At 36.7% G+C, this 23,487-nt stretch overlaps 2 protein-coding genes and 1 long non-coding RNA gene across 5 annotated transcripts; 1 reads left to right on the forward strand and 2 right to left on the reverse strand.

Moving 5' to 3' along the window:
* Positions 1–219: 219 nt before the first annotated feature.
* Positions 220–1,467, reverse strand: MOCS3 (molybdenum cofactor synthesis 3; the record flags this gene model as incomplete). Its single annotated transcript, XM_081323650.1, has 1 exon — positions 220–1,467. The coding sequence occupies one exon, from the start codon at positions 1,465–1,467 to the stop codon at positions 220–222; it is 1,248 nt and encodes a 415-aa protein (XP_081179776.1).
* Positions 1,241–13,864, forward strand: DPM1 (dolichyl-phosphate mannosyltransferase subunit 1, catalytic). Its single transcript, XM_081324287.1, is given in 12 exon segments — positions 1,241–1,552; positions 1,554–1,616; positions 1,619–1,712; positions 1,715–1,823; positions 4,006–4,105; positions 4,849–4,882; positions 5,974–6,050; positions 7,375–7,400; positions 8,903–8,998; positions 9,565–9,633; positions 9,857–9,971; positions 12,148–13,864. Coding segments are annotated over 12 exon segments (975 nt in total). The 5' UTR covers positions 1,241–1,465; the 3' UTR covers positions 12,253–13,864.
* Positions 9,605–22,745, reverse strand: LOC308665919. 3 transcript variants are annotated; one of them, XR_014025993.1, is made up of 4 exons: positions 22,426–22,745; positions 17,264–17,329; positions 14,843–14,980; positions 9,605–9,701 (listed from the first exon to the last, which is right to left on the reverse strand). It is a non-coding gene; the product is annotated as an uncharacterized lncRNA (long non-coding RNA). The 3 variants fall into 3 exon arrangements; XR_014025994.1 differs by lacking the exon at positions 22,426–22,745 and having other exon boundaries at positions 17,261–17,739; XR_014025995.1 differs by lacking the exons at positions 9,605–9,701; positions 22,426–22,745 and adding an exon at positions 10,649–11,282 and having other exon boundaries at positions 17,261–17,739.
* Positions 22,746–23,487: the final 742 nt, after the last annotated feature.

The raw sequence follows: 23,487 nt of genomic DNA on the forward strand, positions 1-23,487 counted from the left end.
ATCAATATCAACCAATTTTTCCCCTTTTAATCTCTTAAATTCTTATGGAACCTAGGACTCTGAGGAATACTGAAAAAAGTACTTCTTTGAAGAATTAAATTGTTTAAAGTGAGATTTCCACAGATATAAAGATATAAACATATTACCTTGTTATAGTAATAAATCCCTTTCCAAAAACCAAGGAAATCAATGAATTTACATTATTACTATTAGAAAACATTAATACTGAGGAAAATCTTGGTCAACCTTGTCAGCCCATGCCATGAGTCCTCCTTTGATATCCTTAACTGAAATTAAGCCTACTTCATCATGAAGCAATTCCTGCAATATTCTCACTGCTTTCTGAGAGTCATTTCCCAATTTACAGACAACATAAACTGGAAATGCGGCAGTGCCATCAGTCCTTTGCTTCTCTTCATGTATCTTCTGGTACAAAGACATCAGACATTCTTCATCTTTTCTTTCTAGTTTATTTAAAGGCACCTGGAGGGATTTTGGCAAGCAACAGATCTCCACTTCGACTTGGGGACGAACATCCACCAGTACATGAGCAACCTGGTTGTCTAGAATCTTTCGGTATTCCTCTACGGAAATCCTCTCTTCACTAGACAATAAGCGCAACGTCCTACACTTATCTGTTGCCGAAGATCCACAGAACGTTTCATAATCCTGCAGGGTCGTCAGGGAGGGCCGGTCCCCACACACGGCGCACTTGGGATCCCTGGGCCTGAGCTTGATGTGGCGAAAGCGTCCTTCAAGGGCATCGAAGAGCAGCATCGACCGACTGAAGGAGGATCCTATCCCCGAAGCAATCTTGAGCACCTCCAGGGCTTGGAGGGAGCCGAGGACGCCGGGCACAACCCCCAAGACCCCGCCGTCGGCGCAGTTGGTGACCGTCTCAGGAGGAGGGGGCTTGGGGAAGAGGCACCGGTAACAGGGCCCCCCTTGGAAGTTGTACACAGCCAACTGACCCTCCAAGCGCAAGGCGCTGGCGGACACCAAGGGCTTGCCAGCTAGCACACAGGCGTCGTTGACCAGATAGCGGGTGGGCACGTTGTCGGAGCAGTCGGCCACGATGTCGTAGGCCCCGACCAGCTCCAGGGCGGTGGCGGGGCTCAGCGCCAGCTCGTAAGCTTCGTACCGCCCGGCGGAATTCAGCTCTTTCAGCGCGGCGGCCGCCGAGTGCGCTTTGGGGTGGCCCAGACGGCTTTCCCGGTGCAACACCTGCCTGTGCAGGTTATTCAGTTCCACCACGTCGTGGTCCACCAGCCCCAGGCGTCCCACGCCCGCAGCGGCCAGGTACTGCGCCAGCGGGCAGCCCAGCCCTCCGCAGCCCACCACCAGCACCGCGCACGAGGAGAGCCGCAGCTGCCCGCGCACGCCCAGCTCCGGCAGCACCAGCTGCCGCGAGTAGCGCTGGATATCCAGCCGGCTCAGTCCCGCCCGGAGACGGGGAGGCTCCGGCATGTCGTCGCCGGCGCCGCTTCGGTCATCCGCCAAGTCCTCCCGGCGGGGTAGCCGAGCGGCCTCCACGGCTTCCATCGCCGCAGCTTTTTCTCCTCTGCCAGGAGGTCAGCGAGCGTGGCCGAGAGACGCCCCGCTCCTTCCGCTTCCGATGCTGCGAGAGACGCCGCCGCCGCCGGGGACACGCCCCCTCTTCCCCGCCCGTTCTCTGGCGGTATCGCGCAGGCGCGGCCGGCGCTTGAGCGCCCGCCTGTCATGGCGACTTCGTCCCGCAAGTACTCGGTGCTGCTGCCCACCTACAACGAGCGCGAGAATCTGCCCCTGGTCGTGTGGCTGCTGGTGAAGAGCTTCGAGGAGAGGTGACTAGCAGCGGGAGAGCGACCGGGGAGGGGAGGCGGGGGAAGAAACCTTTGCTGGCGTTTCGCCTTCTCGATTGATATTTCCTGACCGTGTCCCCACTTGGGCTGGAGTGATTTCTTGCAACTCTCCCTCCGTTTCTCTTGCGGGCTGAACGCGGAAGGCGCACGGCCTCATCCGAACAGCAGCCCCGGTGAGGTCTGCCGGCCTTTGCATCTAACCTTAGGTCTCCCAGGGAGCTGTAGGGGTTGTATGGGGCTTGGAGCTGAGGCCTTGAGCCATTACAGTGTACTGCAGATGTTGGGAACCCCAGAGCTGGACAAAGAGAGCAAAATGCACAATAGTTTACTTGTGCATTTAGCATGGATAGATAGATAGATAGATAGATGATAGATAGATAGATAGATAGATAGATAGATAGATAGATAGATAGATAGATAGATGATAGATAGATAGACAGACAGACAGACACAGACAGACAGACACAGACAGACAGAAAGACAGACAGACAATAAGTTGGAAGGGACCTTGGAGGTCATCTAGTCCAAGCCCCTGCTCAGGCAGGAAACCCTATACCATTTCAGGCAAATGGCTGGCCAGTCTCTTCTTAAAAACATTCCAGTGTTGGAGCATTCACCACTTCTGGAGGCAGGTTGTTCCACTGGTTAATTGTTGTAACTGTCAGGAAGTTTCTCCTTAGTTCTAGGTTGCTTCTCTCCTTGACTAGTTTCCATCCAGATAGATAGATGAATGAGAGAGAGATCTGGAATAGATAGACAGGCAGACAATAAAGGAGAATATTTGTAGCTCAGGGTTGCAATATGGGGTCTTTGGTGCTCTCTGAGCTTGCTTGTTTTCCTGCTAGCATTGAGGATGTTACTTGGTTTGGATAATGAAATGTCTGCAAGAAAACAGCTAAGATCAGAGAACAGCAAGGACCCCTCATACCTCTTACTGAATTTTATATTTCCAGGCATGGATTATCAGTTTAAGATACCTTATTTCAGATTTTTAAACTAGGATTTACAGGAGTCCTCTGAGGGCTTATTTGGAAGTAAGCTATATTAGGAATTATTTTGAATGAAATGTGTGTAATATTGGATCCTTTATTTTCAGCTTCTGGACTTGTACGTTAAATATGATAGTACTGTGCTGAAAGTCTCTGTGTGTGTAGCTTAGAAGGAACAACATACAATATTATTAGCTATAAAATAGGCAATCTGCAATTACAATCAGCAATTTACTGATGAAACCAAAATACCTTGTATATTAAATAACTCAGGCACCTCTACTATTTTCTCCTCATAAATCTAGCAAGCAAATATAATTGTTTTCAGATTTACATTTTGATAAAGATTTATTTGCAAAAATATTTTTAGGATCAAATTATCAGAACACTTGAACTTTTATTAAGGTTTTTCTTTCACTAAATGACATTTTAAAAGAATGCCTTGAGGCAGTGAGGACATAACTGAAGTGTGTATCATGGACCAGTTTCTTAGATTAGTACCATAAAATGTTTGATGAGTTAAATGCTGAATATATAATATGCTAAGTCTTGTACCTAAATTATCACTTATTTTGAATAAGAATTTAATTTAGCAAATGTTTGATGAGTTTGAATGCTGAATATATAATATACTAAGTCTTGTATCTAAATTATCACTTATTTTGAATAAGAATTTAATTTAGCAAACATTACAGAGCATCACAAATTATTTTGTTTAGATTACAAATGACTAGCGTATGCATGTAATCTTTTTCTGGATTGTAAACTTATTGATATATTCAAACTTGTGTAAAATATAATGAAATATTAGTCAATCAAGACAGATCCCAAAGCAATAATGGCTGAGAAATTAATAATTGTACTAGCCAATAGGCAGCAGAGAATTAATCAGATTCTTATTGCTCAGATTTGAGAATGTATAACGTATATTTGAAATTAGAATTTTAAAATAAAGTTCTATTAGATCAAACAAATTAATCAAGGAATTTAAATTGCCAAGAAAAACATGGTATTAGTGAATGTGTTACAGTAAATATGACTTTCCAAATAAGTGTAATAGGATTAATGACTACATTTACTTTTAATGGGAAACCATTGGAGATTCTTCTCACTTCCCACCTTTAGAAATGATGGAGCTTTTGGACCTGGCTTTACAAAATAATTATTTTTTTCAGTGGGAATGAGTTCGAAATTGTAATTATAGATGATGGAAGCCCAGATGGGACACAGGAAGTTGCTGACCAATTAATAAAGATTTATGGATCAGACAAAATTGTAAGTTACTTTTTTCCCCTCTGTCATATTGTTATTACCAACATGTTTCAAATTGTTAGCATAGAGAAATGGAATTCACTTTGAAACGATTTAGCTAATTGAAAATAGCTTGTCATCCCTTGCTTACTTCTAATTTCCGGTAAAAAACACACCAGGTAGACAATGGGTTTGCTTAACTAATATGGTGTTCACTTAATTGACCACTGTGTTCGCTTAACAACTGCCACAAAAAATGTAACATCTGGTCAGTCACATGATGACCTGCTTAATGACTGGCATGACTTAATGATCGTGATTCCAACTCATTTAGGGTCATAAGTTGAAGACGACCTATTGATTCTATGTCATGGTTATTATTTGGACACACTCTTTTGGAGTAGTTTTTCCTGCAGCAACTGGGAGGGAAAGGCAGCTAGTCTAGTTCTACCAAAAGTCCACCTATATTTAAATACAAAGAGATTGTTATTATAAGGTTAAGGTAAAAGTATTTCTTTTATCAGCTTAAATTTAGGGAATCATACAAAATATGTTGGGAAATACCTAGGTTCGGTAAATTACAGCAATGTGGGGAAAATACAGACTAAAATCCATTTATGCAATGTCAGATTTTACCTTATGAGTATAATCATTCTGTTTGAGGGAAGAGCAAAATAGCAATAATGAAATTTTATTGGAAGTTACATGATCATTAGCCTGAGCTTAGTATGGTTCATCTTATTTTCTGGTCTATTTATACTTTACAGCTGTTGAGACCCAGAGCAAAGAAACTTGGATTGGGTAAGTAATCAATAATGAGATGATTAACAATATTGTATCAATTTATTGAGACCATCTGTACATTAACCTTCAGTCAAGTATATTTTTACTTTTCAAAATGAATTTAAAACAGAATCTAATTTTGCAGTTAATTGCATGCATTGTTTTTTGAGAACCAGAAAAATGGACAATATACACACTCATTTTTTTTTATCCCATTTATATCCCGCCCTTCTCCGAAGACTCAGGGCGGCTTACAATCTAAAGCACAAATCAATGTGCTTAGCAATAGCCTTCATTCTATGTATATGCCTGCTTATTAGGGCTTTCAGCCCCCCCCCCCCAGCGGCATTATTACAAAGTCAGCTTATTGCCCCCAACAATCTGGGTCCTCATTTTACCTACCTCGAAAGGATGGAAGGCTGAGTCAACCTTGAGCCTGGTGGGACTTGAACCTGCACTAATTGCAGGCAGCTGGTGTTATTTAAGCAGGCATTAGCCCACTGCTCCACCAAGGCTCTTTAGCAACTTACAAAATTAGTTTTGCTACTATTCAGAATTAATGACTGTGTCATGTAAGAAATTAACAGTCACATAAAAAGTAGAAACACATATACACAGAGAGAGAGAGAGAGAGAGAGAGAGAGAGAGAGAGAGAGAGAGAGAGAGAGAGAGAGAGAGAGAGAGAGAAGACAGGCATAATGGGATTCTTAAATAGTGGAATAGTTTTTTATATTTTTATTGAGTTCATAGCTCCCCCCATCTGTATGAACTGGCTGGCTTACAACAAAAATAAAGATAGAATAATTTTAAAAAGTGTACACAGAAAATTTTCCACAAGAGGTCTATCATTTGTTCTAACTGGACTAGGATGGGAACTGTATAAATATCTGGTGGGAGGATGTTCCAGACGGAAGATGCCCAAGATAGAAAAGGCCCTTACCAATCTCTTTAATCACTGGGACCCAGCTCTGTCAGATTGTATGGGAAAGAAACCATCATATTTGATACGTACAGATGAGATTATTTGACTTAATGTCAGAAATATTTTTATTCATGTACATGATTCTTAGAGGAGAGGGGAGTCATGGTTTTTGTGTTGTTTAAATCAGGAACTGCTTACATTCATGGAATGAAACATGCCACAGGAAACTTCATTATTATTATGGATGCTGATCTCTCGCACCATGTAAGTTTGCTTTCCTTCTCTATTTCTTCTTAAACATTTTTTTTATTTCATTTGCCTTGATTTTCCATTCTAGGTATTTTGAAGTGCTTTAAAGATCTGGCTGTTTGCTGTTTTTTTTTTTTAGTAAAATTAGGGTGTTTGGGTCTGAAAAAATCAGTATTTCCAGATAGCAAGAAAATAGTTCAGGTGCTGTTTTATGGACTCCGATCACAATTAATTTAACAATAGATTTCTTGTTCCATAGATGTTCAACTTCAATCGGCAAGTCCTAGTATTTTCTATTTTTTTTCTGATCGTTTTTCCTCAATCCTAGCATCATCTGATACAGCAACATCAATGAACCAGATTTTCTTCTTTTCAATAACTATTTTAATTAATTATTTAATTAAGTGAATTGATATGCTGCCCATCTCGCTCTGCTAAGTGACTCAGGGTGGCTTACAATTAAAAACTTACATATAAAACTATTAAAAACATTACATACAGAAAGTAACAGGCAAAAGGCAAAATCAGTACAATAGTAGCTTTTTCTCTGTTAATCCACCAGCCTCCTCCAGCAAAGACACCCCCCTGTTCGGACCCCAGAGCCAGTTTTTAATGTCCTTCCAGAAGGCTAAAAGAGGTGGGGACACATCTCACTTCAAGGAGCAAGATGTTTCAAAGAGTGGGGGCCATGGCAGAAAAAGCCCTCCTTCTAAGACCCTGCTGAAACCTTTTGACCAATGGAGTTTGCAGCATGCCCCTTCTGCTGGATCAAGTGGGACAGGCCAGCATCAGACAGGTTATAAACAAGATGCCTGTCTGTTTGGATCTTAACATCCCACAAGATCTTAACCCACTCATTTTCCCACATCTTCTCAACCTGATGGTCTCAGTCATTTTTACTGCGTTCTAAAAAAAAATTTCATTTACAGGTAGTCCTCGACTTAACGACCATATTGGAGCCTAAAGTTTCTGTTGTTAAGTGAGATATTTGTTAAGTGAGTTTTGTCCCATTTTACCACCTTTCTTGCCACAGTTGTTAAGTGAATCCTTGCAGTTGATAAGTTAGTAACCCGATTGTTAAGTGAATCTAGTTTTCTTATTGACTTTGCTCGTCAGAAGGTTGCAAAAGGTGATCATATGACCCTGGGACACAGCAATGGTCATAAGTAAGAATCAGTTGCCAAGCATCTGGATTTTGATCACGTGATCATGGGGATGCTGCAAAGGTCTTTGTAACTTTGGTCATTAAATGAACTGCTGTAAGTTGAGCACTCCCTATATTTTATTATTATTTTTGTTGTTATTGCTTTTCCTCACACCTTTTTTTTTATCCTTGCAGCCGAAATTCATTCCAGAGTTTATCAAGTGAGTAGCAGTTCTAATACTAGGCCTACTAGTTTATTAACCCTTTTGTGGTGTTTATTTTGGTAGGGATAGATAATAAGATTGATCATCAGCGGAAATATGCATTATGCTGCTACAAAACTGCACTATAGAAGATAATGCAAGTGTGCTGCATGCCATGCATTACTTCTCACTGAGAGTTTCAGTAATAAGACATTTGCTTCAAAAATTTTTACAGAAGACTCACAAATGTTTTGGATTAGTTGGTGTACTAGGAATTCTGAAAATATGTTGTTTCTTCTGTTTCTTATTTGTTTGTGCTTATACTTCAATAAAGGGACGCGGTGGCTCAATGGGTTAGGATGCTGAGCTTGTCGATCAGAAGATCGGCAGTTTGGCGGGTTGAATCTCGAGTGCTGCGTAGCAGAGCGAGTGCCTGTTACTCGTCCCAGCTTCTGCCAACCTAGCAGTTCGAAAGCACGTAAAAATGCAAGTAGAAAAATAGGGACCACTACGGTGGGAAGGTAACAGCGTTCCGTGCACCTTTGGTGTCTAGTCATGCCGGCCACATGACCACGGAGACGTCCTCGGACAAACGCTGGCTCTTCGGCTTTGAAACGGAGATGAGCACCGGCCCCTAGAGTTGGAAACGACTAGCACACATGTGCGGGGGAACCTTTACCTTTTATACTTCAGTATGTCCATGTCACTTTATTATAATTGGTGAGGTCCTTGTAATGTATTTCACATGTAATCTACATGAGAACTGCTTGTTCTCTCACTTGCTGCATCCCTTTTTCAAATCCTACATCAATTTAACTATTCCGTACATGTGATGAGATGAACTGCAACTCATGAAAACTTAGGCCATTCAATGAAATGTGTTCATCAGAAAAGGTGCTGCTACTCCTTCTGATTTTTGGCTACCACAGGCCATCACAGTTGATGAAACAATCAGAAGAATAATGTGTGAGTGTGTAATATCTCAGTCTACACACTACTGTAATCTCTTAATTACGAAGTATGAGGTGTCATACCATACCTGGGCTAGTTTGATGAATAGGTCATAATAAAAATAACATTATTTACAAATATATGTTCTGTGTAATTGCTTGTAGATTTTTGCTTATCTGTATACTTTGTGCTTATTTAAATTGCATAGCAAATACCTGTATTGCTCCAAGTATGTCAAGTTTTATTCTCTAGGTCTAAACCAGGGGTAGGCAACCTCGGCTCTTTTATGACTCATGGACTTCAACTCCCAGAATTCCTGAGCCAGCTGGCTCAGGAATTCTGGGAGTTGAAGTCCATGAGTCATAAAAGAGCCGAGGTTGCCTACCCCTGGTCTAAACCATACTTTGAAGGTAAGAAACTATTAATTTTTAGTTTCTTCTTATATTGCATGTTAATAATTTCAGTATTATTGTATTTATCTTTTCTGGATTACTGCTATAGTAAGTATGTGAGTTTGTAATTCAGACAAAAAAAACTTTCTTTTCTCTGTCCAATGGTTATGTTTGTAGAAAACAGAAAGAAGGAAATTTTGATATTGTGTCTGGTACTCGATATAAAGGAAATGGTGGTGTGCATGGATGGGATCTAAAACGAAAATTGATCAGGTCAGTGTTTCATCTATAGCCCTGTATCACTAGTAATGATGGACAGTAATGAAACTGTCCATTTTCTTTCTCTGAATCATTTCTGAGAGGGTTGTCAGATTCTAAAAAGGTTTCTTTAATTCTGAGAAAATTGAAGGAAAATATTCTTATTTCTATCCAGCCCAGCTACACATCTTACATTTCTTTTTATCTAGTTTTATTTCATAAACATATTCTCTGCATGAGATAGTCTGAAACTGAACACGTTCTTAAAACATCCTTGAAAACTCAGCTCAATTTTATATCCCAATTGGAGACATCTTACTTCAAAACACTAATATATTTGTTGCAGGAAATAATGGTAGGAGACATTTATGTCTCTATCCTGTTTGCAGGAAACAAAACATTGAACTAACATTGGGCCTTATTGGGATCCAGCAGAGTTGTGTTTAAAATTATTTTGTAAATTATTACTTGCCTTATATACCTGTTATGTTACTCTGATCGTTTAATGAAATAACATCTTTAAAACATGGTTTGTTTTAAAATTCTGATTGCATATTAAAACTTTGAATCTTACTTTTCAGCCGAGGTGCCAACTTTTTAACTCAAGTTCTATTACGGCCAGGTGCATCAGACTTAACAGGAAGCTTCAGGTAAGCTGGTTTCCAAATGATACGTAGCAACTCATGAGGAGCAAGAATGCTTCAGGATAATGGCCAGTCTGAGATTGATAAAAGAAATCTACTGAACTTATAAAACTGTTAGATAACACTTGGGAGGCACCTGTATATAGGTAATTGCTATTATTTATTCTTTTTTATTACTTGAAAATGTGTGTGCCTGTAACATTTTCATTTTATGTGCACTAAATTTCAGGTTATATAGAAAAGAGGTTCTACAAAAACTGATGGAGAAATGTGTTTCAAAAGGATATGTTTTCCAAATGGAAATGATTGTCCGGGCCAGACAATTGGGTTATTCTATTGGAGAGGTATGCTAAAAATCTAAAGCATAAAGAACATAATTACATTTTTGTACTCAAAGTTTACCTTCTGGCTATTGGAGATTGAACTGATTGACAAGTAAAAACACCGAGGATTCAGATAGTAGGATCATATAGTATGAGTAGCTTACACTAAAATCTTAATGATTTACCTAGTAGTTTAAACACAAATATTATATGGCCATAGCATCACAAATTTAATCAGATGGTGAACCTGTCAATGACACACAAATATTAGCAAATAAGAGGTGCTCTTACAATGTGAATATTTCTTCTATCATTTAAAGATGAAGGGGATGAGAAAGGGATCCACTTAAATTCAAAGAAGCTTAATGCCACCTTTCCAACCATAGATTTTACAATTGGCTGTAATACATCTTCTCTAATATTCCAGCATCAGGGTAGATTTGGTCTGATGACTTCATTACTAGTCATGTAGTGACTAGTAGTGACTGGTATATTAAAAAAAGACAATTTCTCAGGTCCCATTCTTAATTACTGAGGGCCTAGTATTGTGTCCAATAAATCTGTGTCTAATATTTTAACACTTGTTAAATTTCACACGTTTCAGATCACAAAAGAAGCGGGTACTGCTTTTTTATTTATTAAAAAATTCTTATACCATTTTTATTTGTTAAATTCTTAGCAATTAAGAGTACAAAAACAAATCAGTAGAGCTTACTTTTTTAAAACAGGTTTTTTAAACCACTTTTGAAAATGGTAAAAAAATGTTCTGGAAAGGTGTTCTTGGATCTCTGATCTGCCCCATAGCCAGCAGTGAAACACAGTTCCTTATTTACTTCTGCCCAACTGGCTGAAGTCCATCAAGATGTTTTAAGTATCTTGGCACTTCACCTGGATTCCATATTGTAGATTACTTTGCTAGTTAAGGATTATCTTAAATTAGCCATGTCTGGGAATCCTATTTAGTGTAAAAATTCTATGCCTTTCATTCCAATTTGAGCTATGCCGCTGGGATTCTTAAATCCTTTAGTCATTTTGTTCATGAATTTATGCCAACGTCTGCTATGTGTCAACAGAAGATTTACAGAGCAGTCTTCATTGGAATTTCCACTGCCAAAAGGAAATAGGCCTAGAAATACAATATATGTTTGGCAGAACAATTTGGGTGTAGGAACGTTTTCCTCTGTTTCTGTTTGCCAGTTGATTTCTTGCAGAGTATTCTTACTGAAAAATCCTAATTGGATTTTCTGTGAATTCCAAAGGCTGAATTTGGGCTTTGGAGAATTTAACATATAGTCTTGCATGCTGGAATGTTACCATTCTTGTTTTGCTATACTGAAAATAAGTTGTTTAAAGCATTACAAAACAGTGTTGACTATATACAGTATAATGAATGGTTAGTGAATTGAAATCATTGAAACCAAAAGCATTACTTCAGATATTTGCTATAAAAAGAAAGCAATGCAAGTCAGTATCTCTTGACAGTAAGAATGTTTTATAGTTCTGTTTGGCCCTTTGAGACATTAAATAACTGTTCTGCAAAGATCAGAAAAAGAAAGAGTAATTTCCACAAGGTTATATGAATTTACCACTAAATTGGGAAACTATACTTTAGGACAGATTACACTAGCCACCATAACTCTAAAATGATATCTTCGTTCTGTTATACACATGGATATTGTATTCAGCAAGATATATACTGTGTACCTTTGAAAAATGCAAAGTTTTTATTCTGTACTGTAGCAACAATAATGGATTTCATTTCCAGATAAGGAAGATACAGACACTTTAATTTAGTAAATTTAAAAGGAACCTGGGTTTTTTTGTCTACTTTTTAAAAGATTAGAATTATACCACATCGTAAAATAACACTACAAATTATAATAAAATAATCAAAATTAAATGATTTGTAATCATGAGTAAACAAGAGTTTTTGGCAGTGTTTGAAAGATCATAATAATCATAGGGAGACCTCTGGTACATGCCATCTTCATATTCAGGCTCTGGGTAGGCTGTTTTGCAACAATGAGTTTGTAGGAAATGTTTTCTGAGCATATTTAAGTGTGAGAAAGCTATCACTTCATACTCTGCATCAAAACACAATCGAATGCATGTTGGTAGATAAACACTGAATCTTGAGGTAAAGTGTTCCTGTTTATCTTTTAGCTGAAATGATTTTATGATTTTTTTCATTTACTAGGTTCCTATATCATTTGTGGATCGAGTCTATGGAGAATCCAAGCTAGGAGGCAATGAAATAGTTTTCTTTCTGAAAGGATTGCTGACTTTATTTGCCACTACATAATAAAGAGATTCGGATACTGTGCCAGTATTTCTACTGTTGACTGAATAATTTATATTGGACAGTGACAGAAATCCATTATGGCTTTGGAGAACAAAATTTCAACATCTCTTCATTTATTTGGATAGATGTCTTTCAGACATCATGCCAAAAATGCTCAACTTAAAACAATTTGTTAAGCAACCTTTTGAGGTTATGACAGGGCTGAGAAAAGTTACTTAGGTCATCACTTATGATTGTGAGAGCAGTAATGAAAATTTGGATGCTTGGCAACTGGCAAGTACTGGGCTCACATGATCAACTTTTGTGATTTTCCCAACTGGCTTCTGACAAGCAACGTTAATGGAGAAACCAGATTTGTTTAACAACCATTGGAAATTCATTTAAACGGTCTTCATTTAAAGACCATTGGTAAAAGGTTGTAAAATTGATCATAATTCTCTCAACAACTGCCTCTCAATGACAGGAGTTCCATCTCCAACTTTGGTCATAAGTTGAGAGCTACCTATACTTCATATCTGATAATGTAAAAGTTAAAGTTTTAACTTTCTTCACCATTTTAGTTAAAATGTTTGCATTTTAAATGAACTACAGGTAATTATCTGGAAATAATATATTTCTGAAAGGATATATTTACATATTGCAGGTCATGAAGTAATTAACAGGACTAGTATAATGACACCTTTCCGACTAATTTGCATATACTACATTTGTATATTTTAGAAAATGATATTAACACATTCCAACTGCAGTTCGGGGGAAAAAATAAAAATGTACATTCCAATCTCTACTTATAATTACTGCAGGGTATAGTTTTTTGCTTCAGGCATTATTTGCAATTCAAATGAATAATCAAAATATAAATACTATTACCAATATCAGTTTGGGGAAGGGGTTTTCAGTCATTTGTTTTATTTTAATATTCTACTCACTCATTCTGTGAAAATTGACTCAGTGGAGGGAAAACAAGTAAAAGGAATATCTAAATGATAGAATTACATCTTTCATATGTGAAAAAACTAGTGGGATTTTTTATTTTACAAAATGAAAAGGACAATCAAAATCAAATTATGCGTAGTGCAAAGTAGGAAATACCTCTATTTGATACTAGTTGGGATCATCAATGAAATCAGATGACAAGTCATGATAAAATTGCTTGTTAAAACATGTGATTCATGTAATGTGATCTTTAAAAATATTTCAAATGTATACGTACTTACAGATAATTATAAAATTTGTTATATAATTGGAGCCTTCATATATTGAGGCCATATCTTTCTAAATGTTCATTAACTGGGGTCTACAACTGATGCAAATATGTATGTATGGAGTAGCTTTCATACTATTTAAAATGGTCCAGATAGTTACTATGATAAATTGTCTTGTACAGAAAGGTTCAACTTTAAATGGTAATTTTCTCATAGCAAATTATGTTCTTTAAACCTCTGCTATTACTTCAGGTTGAACTGACTCCCTTTTCCACTTATTCCTAATTGTCTTTATGTTTTCAAATTTCCTTGTACTGATGTCCTTACATGCCAGTTTTTCCTTTTTTGTAAAATACAGGTAATTTATTTGATGACATTAATTCTGAATAAATTAATTATGAAAGACATTTTTATCTCTGATTTCTTTGTATGATAAACCATTATGGCTAATATAGGTGTCAAGACAGAATTCATGTCATGCAGCAATAGTATCACCAGATGGCAGCATTTTGCTTCAAGCTAAGCAGGGCCAGGTCTGGTTAGCAGTTGGATGGGAATCCATTATGGAATACTAAAGATGTAAGGATGTAGAAAAATATATTGAAACAAACACTTCTGTATTAGCAGAAAATTATGGTTGTATCTGCAGAATCACAAGGAGTCAAACTCAACTTGAAGTCAGCTTTACATAGTGAAGATAACCAATAGAAATCATTGTCCATCATAAGTCATGAGTAATATAGTGATATTATCTATTTTATCTACAGTTGTAGATGAGTTGGATCCAACTATTTTAGCCATTTCTACTGGGACTTCTATTAAGGAAAGACAGATAGCATCCAGCAACTCAAAATAGGTACATTAGTATCAAGGGTCTTACATATGAATCTCACATACAAGGGTGAGATTCAAGGTGCTGGTAATGACCTATAAAGCCCTAAATGGCTTGGGTCCGGACTATCTAAGGGAATGCCTGCTGCTGGCATCATCTTCCCATCGTCCTGTGCGCCCCCACAGGGAGGGCCTTCTCAGGGTACCGCCGGTTAATGAATGCCGGCGGGTTATTCCCAGGGGAAGGGCGTTCTCTGTGGGTGCGCCTGCCCTATGGAACCAACTACCCACAGAACTTAGGACTGCCCCCGACCTTCGCTCATTTCGCCGGGACCTGAAAACTTGGCTCTTCGATCTGTTTGGTCCAGACTGCGGGGTTGTTAATTTAACTGGGTTTTAGATTTACTCTTGGGGCTTGAATTTAATTTAATTGTTTTATTTGTTTTTAATTTTTTGTATTCATGGTTTTAACTGCCCTGTAAACCGCCCTGAGTCCTACAGGAATAGGGCGGTATACAAATCCAATAAAATAAATAAATAAATATGAACATTACCTGGCCTTTATCAAGCTTATTAAGAGTGATTCTTTTAATAGTTTGTCAGTGTTCTGTACAGGAAGTTGTTTTTTAGTGGCTACCATTGGGACTGGCAACTTGATATGATCTTACTTCAGCTTTCTCTGCTTTACAGACCTGCAAAAATTATAAATGAGAATTAGTTCTAAACTTACTTTTTCATCACTGTCGTAACTGCAAATGGTTGGTGTCTGAGACAGTCACTAAAATGTGGACTATGTGTTATGGAATGCTGACGATAAGCATGCAAGAGGCAATTTTAGTTCAGATGCTTGTATCACTTCACTAGATCTAATACACAAACATTTCAGATTTTTGAGTAATGCATAAATTGTTTTTAATTGTGGGCATCTGATTTGACTGGAAGCTGCATTTTATTTTTTTAACTAAGAAAATCTTTAGAAAAGAGAACTGAAATGATTGGCTCTTCATTTGGCTCTCCACAAAGGCTTTTAAAAAAATATTTTTTAAAAGTCATTCTTTTCGCTATTGGCTATTTTTAAAAATAAAAAATACGCTGCAAAAATAACGTTTACTGGGTAGGGCTTTAAGAGAATGTATGGATGCAGGGGGGTGGGGGGAGGACAGCGCACACCTGCCCGTCACCTTCCCCGGTCTCTTCTACTCTTTCCTAGAATTAAAGCAAGATAATCCATGGATCAGCCTTTTCAAAAATGAATTTGGCATCTTTTTCAGAATTATTTGAATATTAATGGAATGACATGGGATTCAGTCATGGATAAAGCAATGTCAGCTCTAATCGGAATCATGAATTATGCTCTGCAGTAATACTGCTTGTTTGGAATTGACTCTGCGTGCTGTGAGAACTCACCAGCTGCACCTGTTCAAAGTAAACATATGAAAGAACTTCTGAGAATTCTGTGGTTGCTGCTGCTGTTATGCCAGGAGGTTATTGCTTTTATGGTATTGTACAAAAGTAACTGATTGCGCTGATATAATCACAATCTTATTATATAATTGATACTAATTGGTGTGTGTTCCTATTTAAATAATGTAAGAAGTACTGCGGTTTAGTAGTAGATTTGATAGAATCCTGTATTTCCTATAATTCTGGTCCAGCAGAGTGAGATCTGTAATGTAGAAAATATATCCTGCCACTAGTTCTCATTTTGATTTTACATTCTCCCTGACAAAAGTCTAACATGTCAAAATAAGTTAACCATTTGTATTTATAATTTCTTATCTATGAAATGTCTCTTCTGCTGAGAGCCACAAAGATATTTTCAAACCTGAGTTTACAACTATTCATAGTCAATGTGGCATGCCTAAAAAAATTATTTTAAAATCTGCATTAACCTTAGCTTTATTGTACCATAAGCACCTTTGCTATCCAAATCTCAAATCGTGCCCTTCTAACTCCAATAACCTTCTATTTCACATCATCATCCACTCTTTCATCCAAACTAAACAGTTAGCTGCAAAGTATTTCAGATCAGACCCAACCCTCTTTCCTTTGCATCTTGCAATATCTGATATTTAACTCATGCTTTTTCCCCATCACACAAGTTTATATATCTTTCTGCCATTTTTAAATGGTACATCAGTTGTCAATATGGATATTTCCTAAAACAAAAATAGCATTCTAGACAAAAATTCTTCTTAATCACAGAAATTCTCTCCAGTAATGACAATTTCATTTTCTCACATCTTTTAACTTCATTCCATATTTTAAGGTACTTATTTTAAAAAAGCATTTCATATATTTGTTAATACCCAAGTATTTTACCTTCTTGCTTTTAAAACTCATTCATCATTTCTATTTGAACTGGGATCCACATATTTCTTGGTAACATCTTTGTCTTCTGTTTGTTAATTTTAAAATCAGCTAATGCACCATTTTTTTAATTTTCCCATTTAATATTTCAATTCCCTTTAAGGGATCTTCCAAAACGAGCACCAAACTATCTGCAAAAGCTCTCAACCTGGATATATCTTCTAAATTTTTATTCACACTATTCTATCATTTTATACTGTCTATTCAAAACCAAAATAAACAAGAGGAGATAGTGGGTAGTCCTCTCTTGTTCCCTTATGTATCTCACAGTTTATCCATTAGCAATAATTTGTGCCTTCTGTGACATGTAGATCGACTTATATTTTTATAACATTTTCTTAAAAGTTCGTATCTTCTAAAGCTCTAATTAGAAAAGTTCATATCAGATTATCAAAAGCTTTCTCTGCATCTAAAAAAAAGACTGATGCAGCTTGATTTTCATTTCACTTTTCTAAACAAGCTAGAATGTCTACTTCTGACATTCTTTTAACTGGTGAACCACTATGAGTCAGCAATATGCTGCAGCTGTCAAAAAAAAGCCAACACAGTCATGGGTTACATCAAAAGAGGGATAACATCAAAATTAAAGGAAGCGATAGTACCACTGTATACTGCCCTGGTGAGGTCACACCCAGTTCTGGTAATCACTGTACAAAAGTGATGCTGAGGTCCTAGAAAGAGTGCAGAGAAGAATAATTAGGTTGATAAGGGATCTGGAGTCTAAATGCTCTGAAGAATGGCTAAAGGAACTAGGTATGTTAAGCTTTACGAAGAGAAGACTGAAGCATGATAGCAGTCTTCCAATACTTGAAGGGTTTCCACAAGGAAGAAGGTGTTGATTTAATCTCCATAGCACCTGAAGATAAGACGAGCACATGTAGAAGTTCATTAGAGAGAGAGATCCAACCTAGAAATTAGGAATTTTCTGATAGAATTATTAAGCAATGGAAAACTTACTTCCTGCAGATCCTCCATCACTGGAGGTTTTCAAGAAAAGACTGGACAATCATTTGAGATGTTCTGAGGATTCCTGCCTTGGGCAGGTTTTGGACTAGAAGACTCTATGATTCTCTATGGTCTTTTAAATAAAAACCACATTGATCTTCATGAATAAATTCTTACAAGATTATTTTCAGTCTATTGACTCGAATTGTTGTGAACAACTTATTCAGTGACCATATTGATGATAATTTCTCATTAAAGTCAGATCCTGTCTATACACTACTACTATTCCCAAGTCTCTGCAATCTTTCCTTCCAGTAAAATGGAACTTATCATATTTTGCAGAAGTTGTAAAAGTTCATCCTCAAAACATTTGCAATAAGAAACTAATAATCCATCTGGTCCTGGTCCTTTTTCTGATTTGATCTTTTTTATAGCTTCAAAAGGTTCCCTCACTGTTATTAACTCATTCATAATCTTTCTTCGTTTCTCTGTAATCTGGTAAATTTTGCTTTTTGTAAAAGTAATCATCCATTTTCCAAGAAATACAGTGCCCTTTATATGAATAATACTACTAATATAATGTTTTTTGCATAACCACAATATCTGTTAACAGTGCTTCTTCTTGGAAGTTTCAATATAATTTTTATCTTAATTTATGCAATAACCATTTCCCTGGTTTGTTCATGAACTCAATTTTGTTTTCATACAGGAGTTCATTTTTATTTCCTTTTCTTTTACTGTTGATAGCTGTTAACATTGATAGCTGTTGCTGCAAAAGTTTAATTTGTTGAGAAATGCTTGTCTGGTGATTTCTTTAGTTCTTTTCTTTTGATCCGATACAAAATTCACTATTTTTTCTTGGCTCTCCTTTTTAAAGTTCAATATAATGTTGTATGAAATAACTAATAAAACCTTAACCCACACCACTCACCAATCAGTTTATTCAGTTTTCAAAAAAATCTATTAATTTCTTTTTTACCATCCTTCAATATTATTTGCCTCTGTAAACAACATTTCATTGAATATCTAAAAGACAGGGATTTCCATTTATAAACCATGATCAGTCTTTGGTGAGAGTATAGATGAAATCCAAGTATCTATTCTTGAGAAGGATCTATGTCTTTCTGAAGAGTACGTGTATTCTCTAGAATTACCATTTATCTGTCTCTGTTCATCCACTAACAGTAAATAGTCCATCAGAATTTTAAAAAAAACACAACATTTTGATAATTTACCTGAGTAATTTTAATATTTTTCTCTGACAATCAGCCTAGTTCTGGGAGATCATTGCATTCCAATACTGCATCAAACACCAATTTTCATATGAAAGACTTATTAACTTGTATAGAAGTCATTTATAAAATGATACTTTGTCCACACAAATTACTAATACTAAATTCTTAACCTCATGGAATTCGGCTTCCACCCCAATAAATGTATCATGCCCGTGATTCCATATACGTTCTGGTTGTAATTGGTGGTTAATATACAGAACTCGTTTTTAGTGCTTGCTGAAATAAATTTTTCACTCTAATTTTAATAAATCAAATATTCCATATTATTTTTCCTAGTATGAGTCTCTCATAAACATTGTTTTATTTTTTAAAAAATGTTTTTCTTTCTTTTTGGGGGAGCATTGGCTTATTTATATTTCATATTGAACATTTGTAATCCATAGTCAAGTTATAATTTAGAAACGTCCATACCTGTAACACTTAATTCAATATAATCTCTTTAAAATTACTTTGTAATAATGCCGCTTGGGGGGGGGCGAAAGCCCTAATAAGCAGGCATATACATAGAATGAAGGCTATTGCTAAGCACATTGATTTGTGCTTCTTAGATTGTAAGCCGCCCTGAGTCTTCAGAGAAGGGCGGGATATAAATGGGATTAAAATAAATAAAAAAATAAAAAAGTCCATTTACATCTGTTGTGGTTTTTGTAGTCTCTTCTGTGAATGTCATTTGGACCTCTTCTAAGTCTACTTTAATTTTTTTCAAAAAATTATCTCACCTTCTGAACAGAATTCAGTCAAAATTTCAGATGTTTAAAAATAAAACTCAAACCTCCTAATTTAGCCCAGCAATTTTTTTTTTGCTTTAACCTCAGTCTAAAAGAAGTATTTATTTTTCTTTTGTAGACAGCATTTCTTTTAGGATAATTCTATCTATATTATCAATCTTCAATCTTGTACTCAAATGCTGTCACAGAACTTTATTCCTTGTCTTTTTCCTCACAAAGTGCAGCAAGACATCCCTATGAATATTTTATGTTCTTGAAAATGTTGGATTTATTCCCAAAACCTTATCAGATTCTACCTCTGTATCTTCCCAATCCATCTCTCCCTCCCCCACCCGTCAAACTTATATAATTCTTTCTCTAATACGGTACTTTCATCCAAGTTTCCTGAAATAGCTCTAAACTTCATTTTTTTCACTAAACTTCAATAGATTCTCCATCTTGTCATCATTTTATAACTGTATCTCTCTATTGATATTGATACCAATTTTTTAGCGAATTTTCCATCTTATCTAGTCTTTTCATCTTTGGGGGGGAGCTATAAATTTAGTTTCAAGTGAGACAGGCAGTTTCGTGCCAAATTGATCAAACATTTTCTAAAGTACTTTAAATCTAATGAAATTGATTTCTCTGCAGGCTGTTCTAAGGACTGTCTTCTGTCCTCCAGTTGTGCAGCCTTACTTATCATTATGCTAAGTGAAAGGGTTAAGCAACGGGGGGGGGGGGGAGATACCCACCAGTTTTTTCTCTTTTTTCCTGGTGCTTTCAATGTGATTGCTGGTACATGTCACATCTGCATCTCCAGTTACAATTAAGAACCCAGTCTACTCAAGTTCTCTTTTTTTTTAGTTTTGTAAATTCCACCAATTATCTACTGTCTTTAGTAAAAAAACAAAACAAAAACAGGTCTGAGTTGCCTAATTCACTTAACCTTTTCCATGCAGTTTCATAGAAAAATTAATCTTTTTTTTAAAAAAAATATTCCCCTTTATATTGTAAGCTTTCTTGTATTATCCCTTGTTAAGCTTTTTGACAAGTAGTCTTTAAATCTCTTGTGTAATCCAGAAAAAACAAGACCCACCAAGAGGAGTACTTATCTGTTGTAAAAACAAAAATTGCTTTCTGACGGTAGAATAATTATTTCCAAATGTAGCTAAGAAATGAGGCTTGCCAGATCTTGCACTTATAGGTTGCATTGCAGCTATGATTGTGGATAGAATCTTGTATCTCTCAGCTCTCAGCTCCTATGCCAGGGGTAGGCAACCTTGGCTCTTTCAGCTGACTCAGAAATTCTGGGAGTTGAAGTCCACAAGTCATAAAAGAGCCAAGGTTGCCTACCCCTGTCCTATGCTGACCATGAAAAGTTCTGTTCCTGGAATCCAGAGATAGATATCTAAAGTTTTTGGCAACCAGCAGAAGCCCTCCGGGTGCCAATCTCCACTGCAGTACAGTCTCCACTCCTTCAAGATGATTACACCACTATACACAGTATAATTTATAATAGTTACATATTTAAATTATGTAGGACTTCTTTTAACATGCAATGATTTGTCATTATGAATTATAATACTAAAACACATAGAAATTTTGAAGGGGGGTTTACACCAACACACTAAAAATTCCATCAAAAGGCATAGAAAAAAAACCCACTTAGGAAGTGATGGTAATCATGAAATCCACAAGTTGCAAAAGAAAATAATTCTGCGTTCTACAAGGCAGAAGACCAATAGCAGAAATTTGTTTCTACAAAGGACATCCAGAGCGCTAAGTTAAGCCTACAAGAGGAACCAGATTGTAACAGTATGTTCTTCTTTGTTTATATTAGCAATAGACATTAAGAATAGTGATGTTTCTCCTAGTGGAGATAATAATTGGAATGTAATAATAATTAGCAGATTGGATTTCTCCTTAAACTTTCCACCATGGTGCTCAAGTCAGATAATTTAAAGAACAAAAAGAAAAAAAACCCAGTTAAAACTCCAGCTGTATAAAATATTTCAATTCCAATTGCATCAAATCAAAATACCTCAATCTGAATTTAAAAGAGCTTGTTCCAATTGTGAAATGGACATTTCAAAACACCGTTTTTGAAATATTTCCATGATGTTCAGAGCTATTTGAATGGAATCATTTTGCCCCACAACTTGTTAAAAACTCATTAAAACATAAAAGAGTAGCATAATCTAAATATAAAACATATGCAATACCTAATAATAAAAATATTTTAAAAAGATACATTCTGATTTTTGAAAGCAGAGTAACAGGAGACCCACCTAGCAGTTCAATAGCATTCAAATGCGAATAGATAAATGGGTACCACTTTGGTGACAAGGTAACAGTGCACTTCAGCGTATAAATCATGCTGACCACATGTTCACGGAAAGTGTCTTCAGACAATGCTGGCTCTCTAAGCTAAGAAACGGACCCCTCTAGAGTTAGATACAACTGGACAGGGGAAACCTTTATAATGAGTAAACATTGATCAAAGGAAGAAAAATCAGGAATGAAAGAGACATCCACATATACTCAAGGGGGCTTTACCATTTCTGCCAAGGCAAGGCTTGGGTGAAAAGCCAGGTCTAAAAGACCGTTTGAAATACCAGGCTGGGGAGGGGGGCGTTTAAGAAGTATCAAACAAAATACGGGCATACTTTTGAAATGTTGTGGATTCAGTTCCTGAAGACAATGAATCAAATGCTGCAAAAAGTGAGTCACATTTTTTGTTTCCCAGTGCATATAAGTTGTTTATACTATACTGTCAGTGTGCAATAGCATGCCTTCAAAAAAAAAAGAGCTACATACCTTAATTAAAAATATATTATTGCTAAAAAATGCTAAAAATCTTTTGAGCCTTCAGTGAATTAGTTTTTTTCCTGGTGGACAATCTTGTAAACAAACTGCAATTTCTGCAAAGAGCAATAAAGTGAAGCACAATAAAGTAAGGTATGCCTGTATATTAGCATTTGTCTTACCTCCCTCCCCAATGAAAAATCTTCCTTGTGCATAGAGGGATACACTGAGAAAAAAAATCACATGCAAACAGTGATACTTTTATTTTGAACAATAAATTGCATCTGAGAAGTTTGCTTTTTCAAACTTGTACCAGGGAAATTTACATATTAAAGCTGGAAGATTTCCATCAAAGCATCTTCTCAGGCAATTTACATTAATTATATAACTTAGGGGAGATGTTGCAAAAGCCTCTGTACTTTGTAAGACCAAGCAGATGGAAGTAGTTATTTTCATATATATTTTTAATCCATTGAAATATGATTGAGCTGGAAAATGTTTTAACATTTACCCCTCCACCTGTCCACTCAAACCATATTCTGGACCAGATCAGAACACTTATCCTGCAAGAACTGCATTGGCAGGTCAAATTAGATTGCTTTATTCCTTATAAAGTCTGTCGTGACTCAAGTCCTAGTTACATTTGAAACCACTGGCTTATAGAATACACACATCTAGTATGAAATAGCCAAGAGTGTGCAACAGATATCCCTTTCTTGGGTTGTGAGATGCGTGAGGGCCGACAGCTACAACTCCTCAGCCTCTCTCTGCTAACATCAAGAAAGACCATTCAGATGACTACCTTTCACAGATTCCTTACGCCTTGGGGCATAGGATACTATGTAATTTATGACAAGTGGTCCATAGGTTATCTGATTGTAAAATGGTTTTTACTGATGGATAGGTAGATTTCATCATGGTATTTATTACATTGGAATTATTGTTAGAATCTTTCTTAAGAATCGGTATCATTTGAAATAGAAATAAAAATTTAGGCAGGACATTCATTTTCACTGCTGCAATCTAATTTGGAGGAGTGGCAGCGAGGTATCAATAAATTTGTGTGGGCAGGGA

This window comes from Vipera berus, assembly GCF_964194415.1.
Source record: "Vipera berus genome assembly, chromosome: 3".
NCBI lineage: Eukaryota > Metazoa > Chordata > Lepidosauria > Squamata > Viperidae > Vipera > Vipera berus.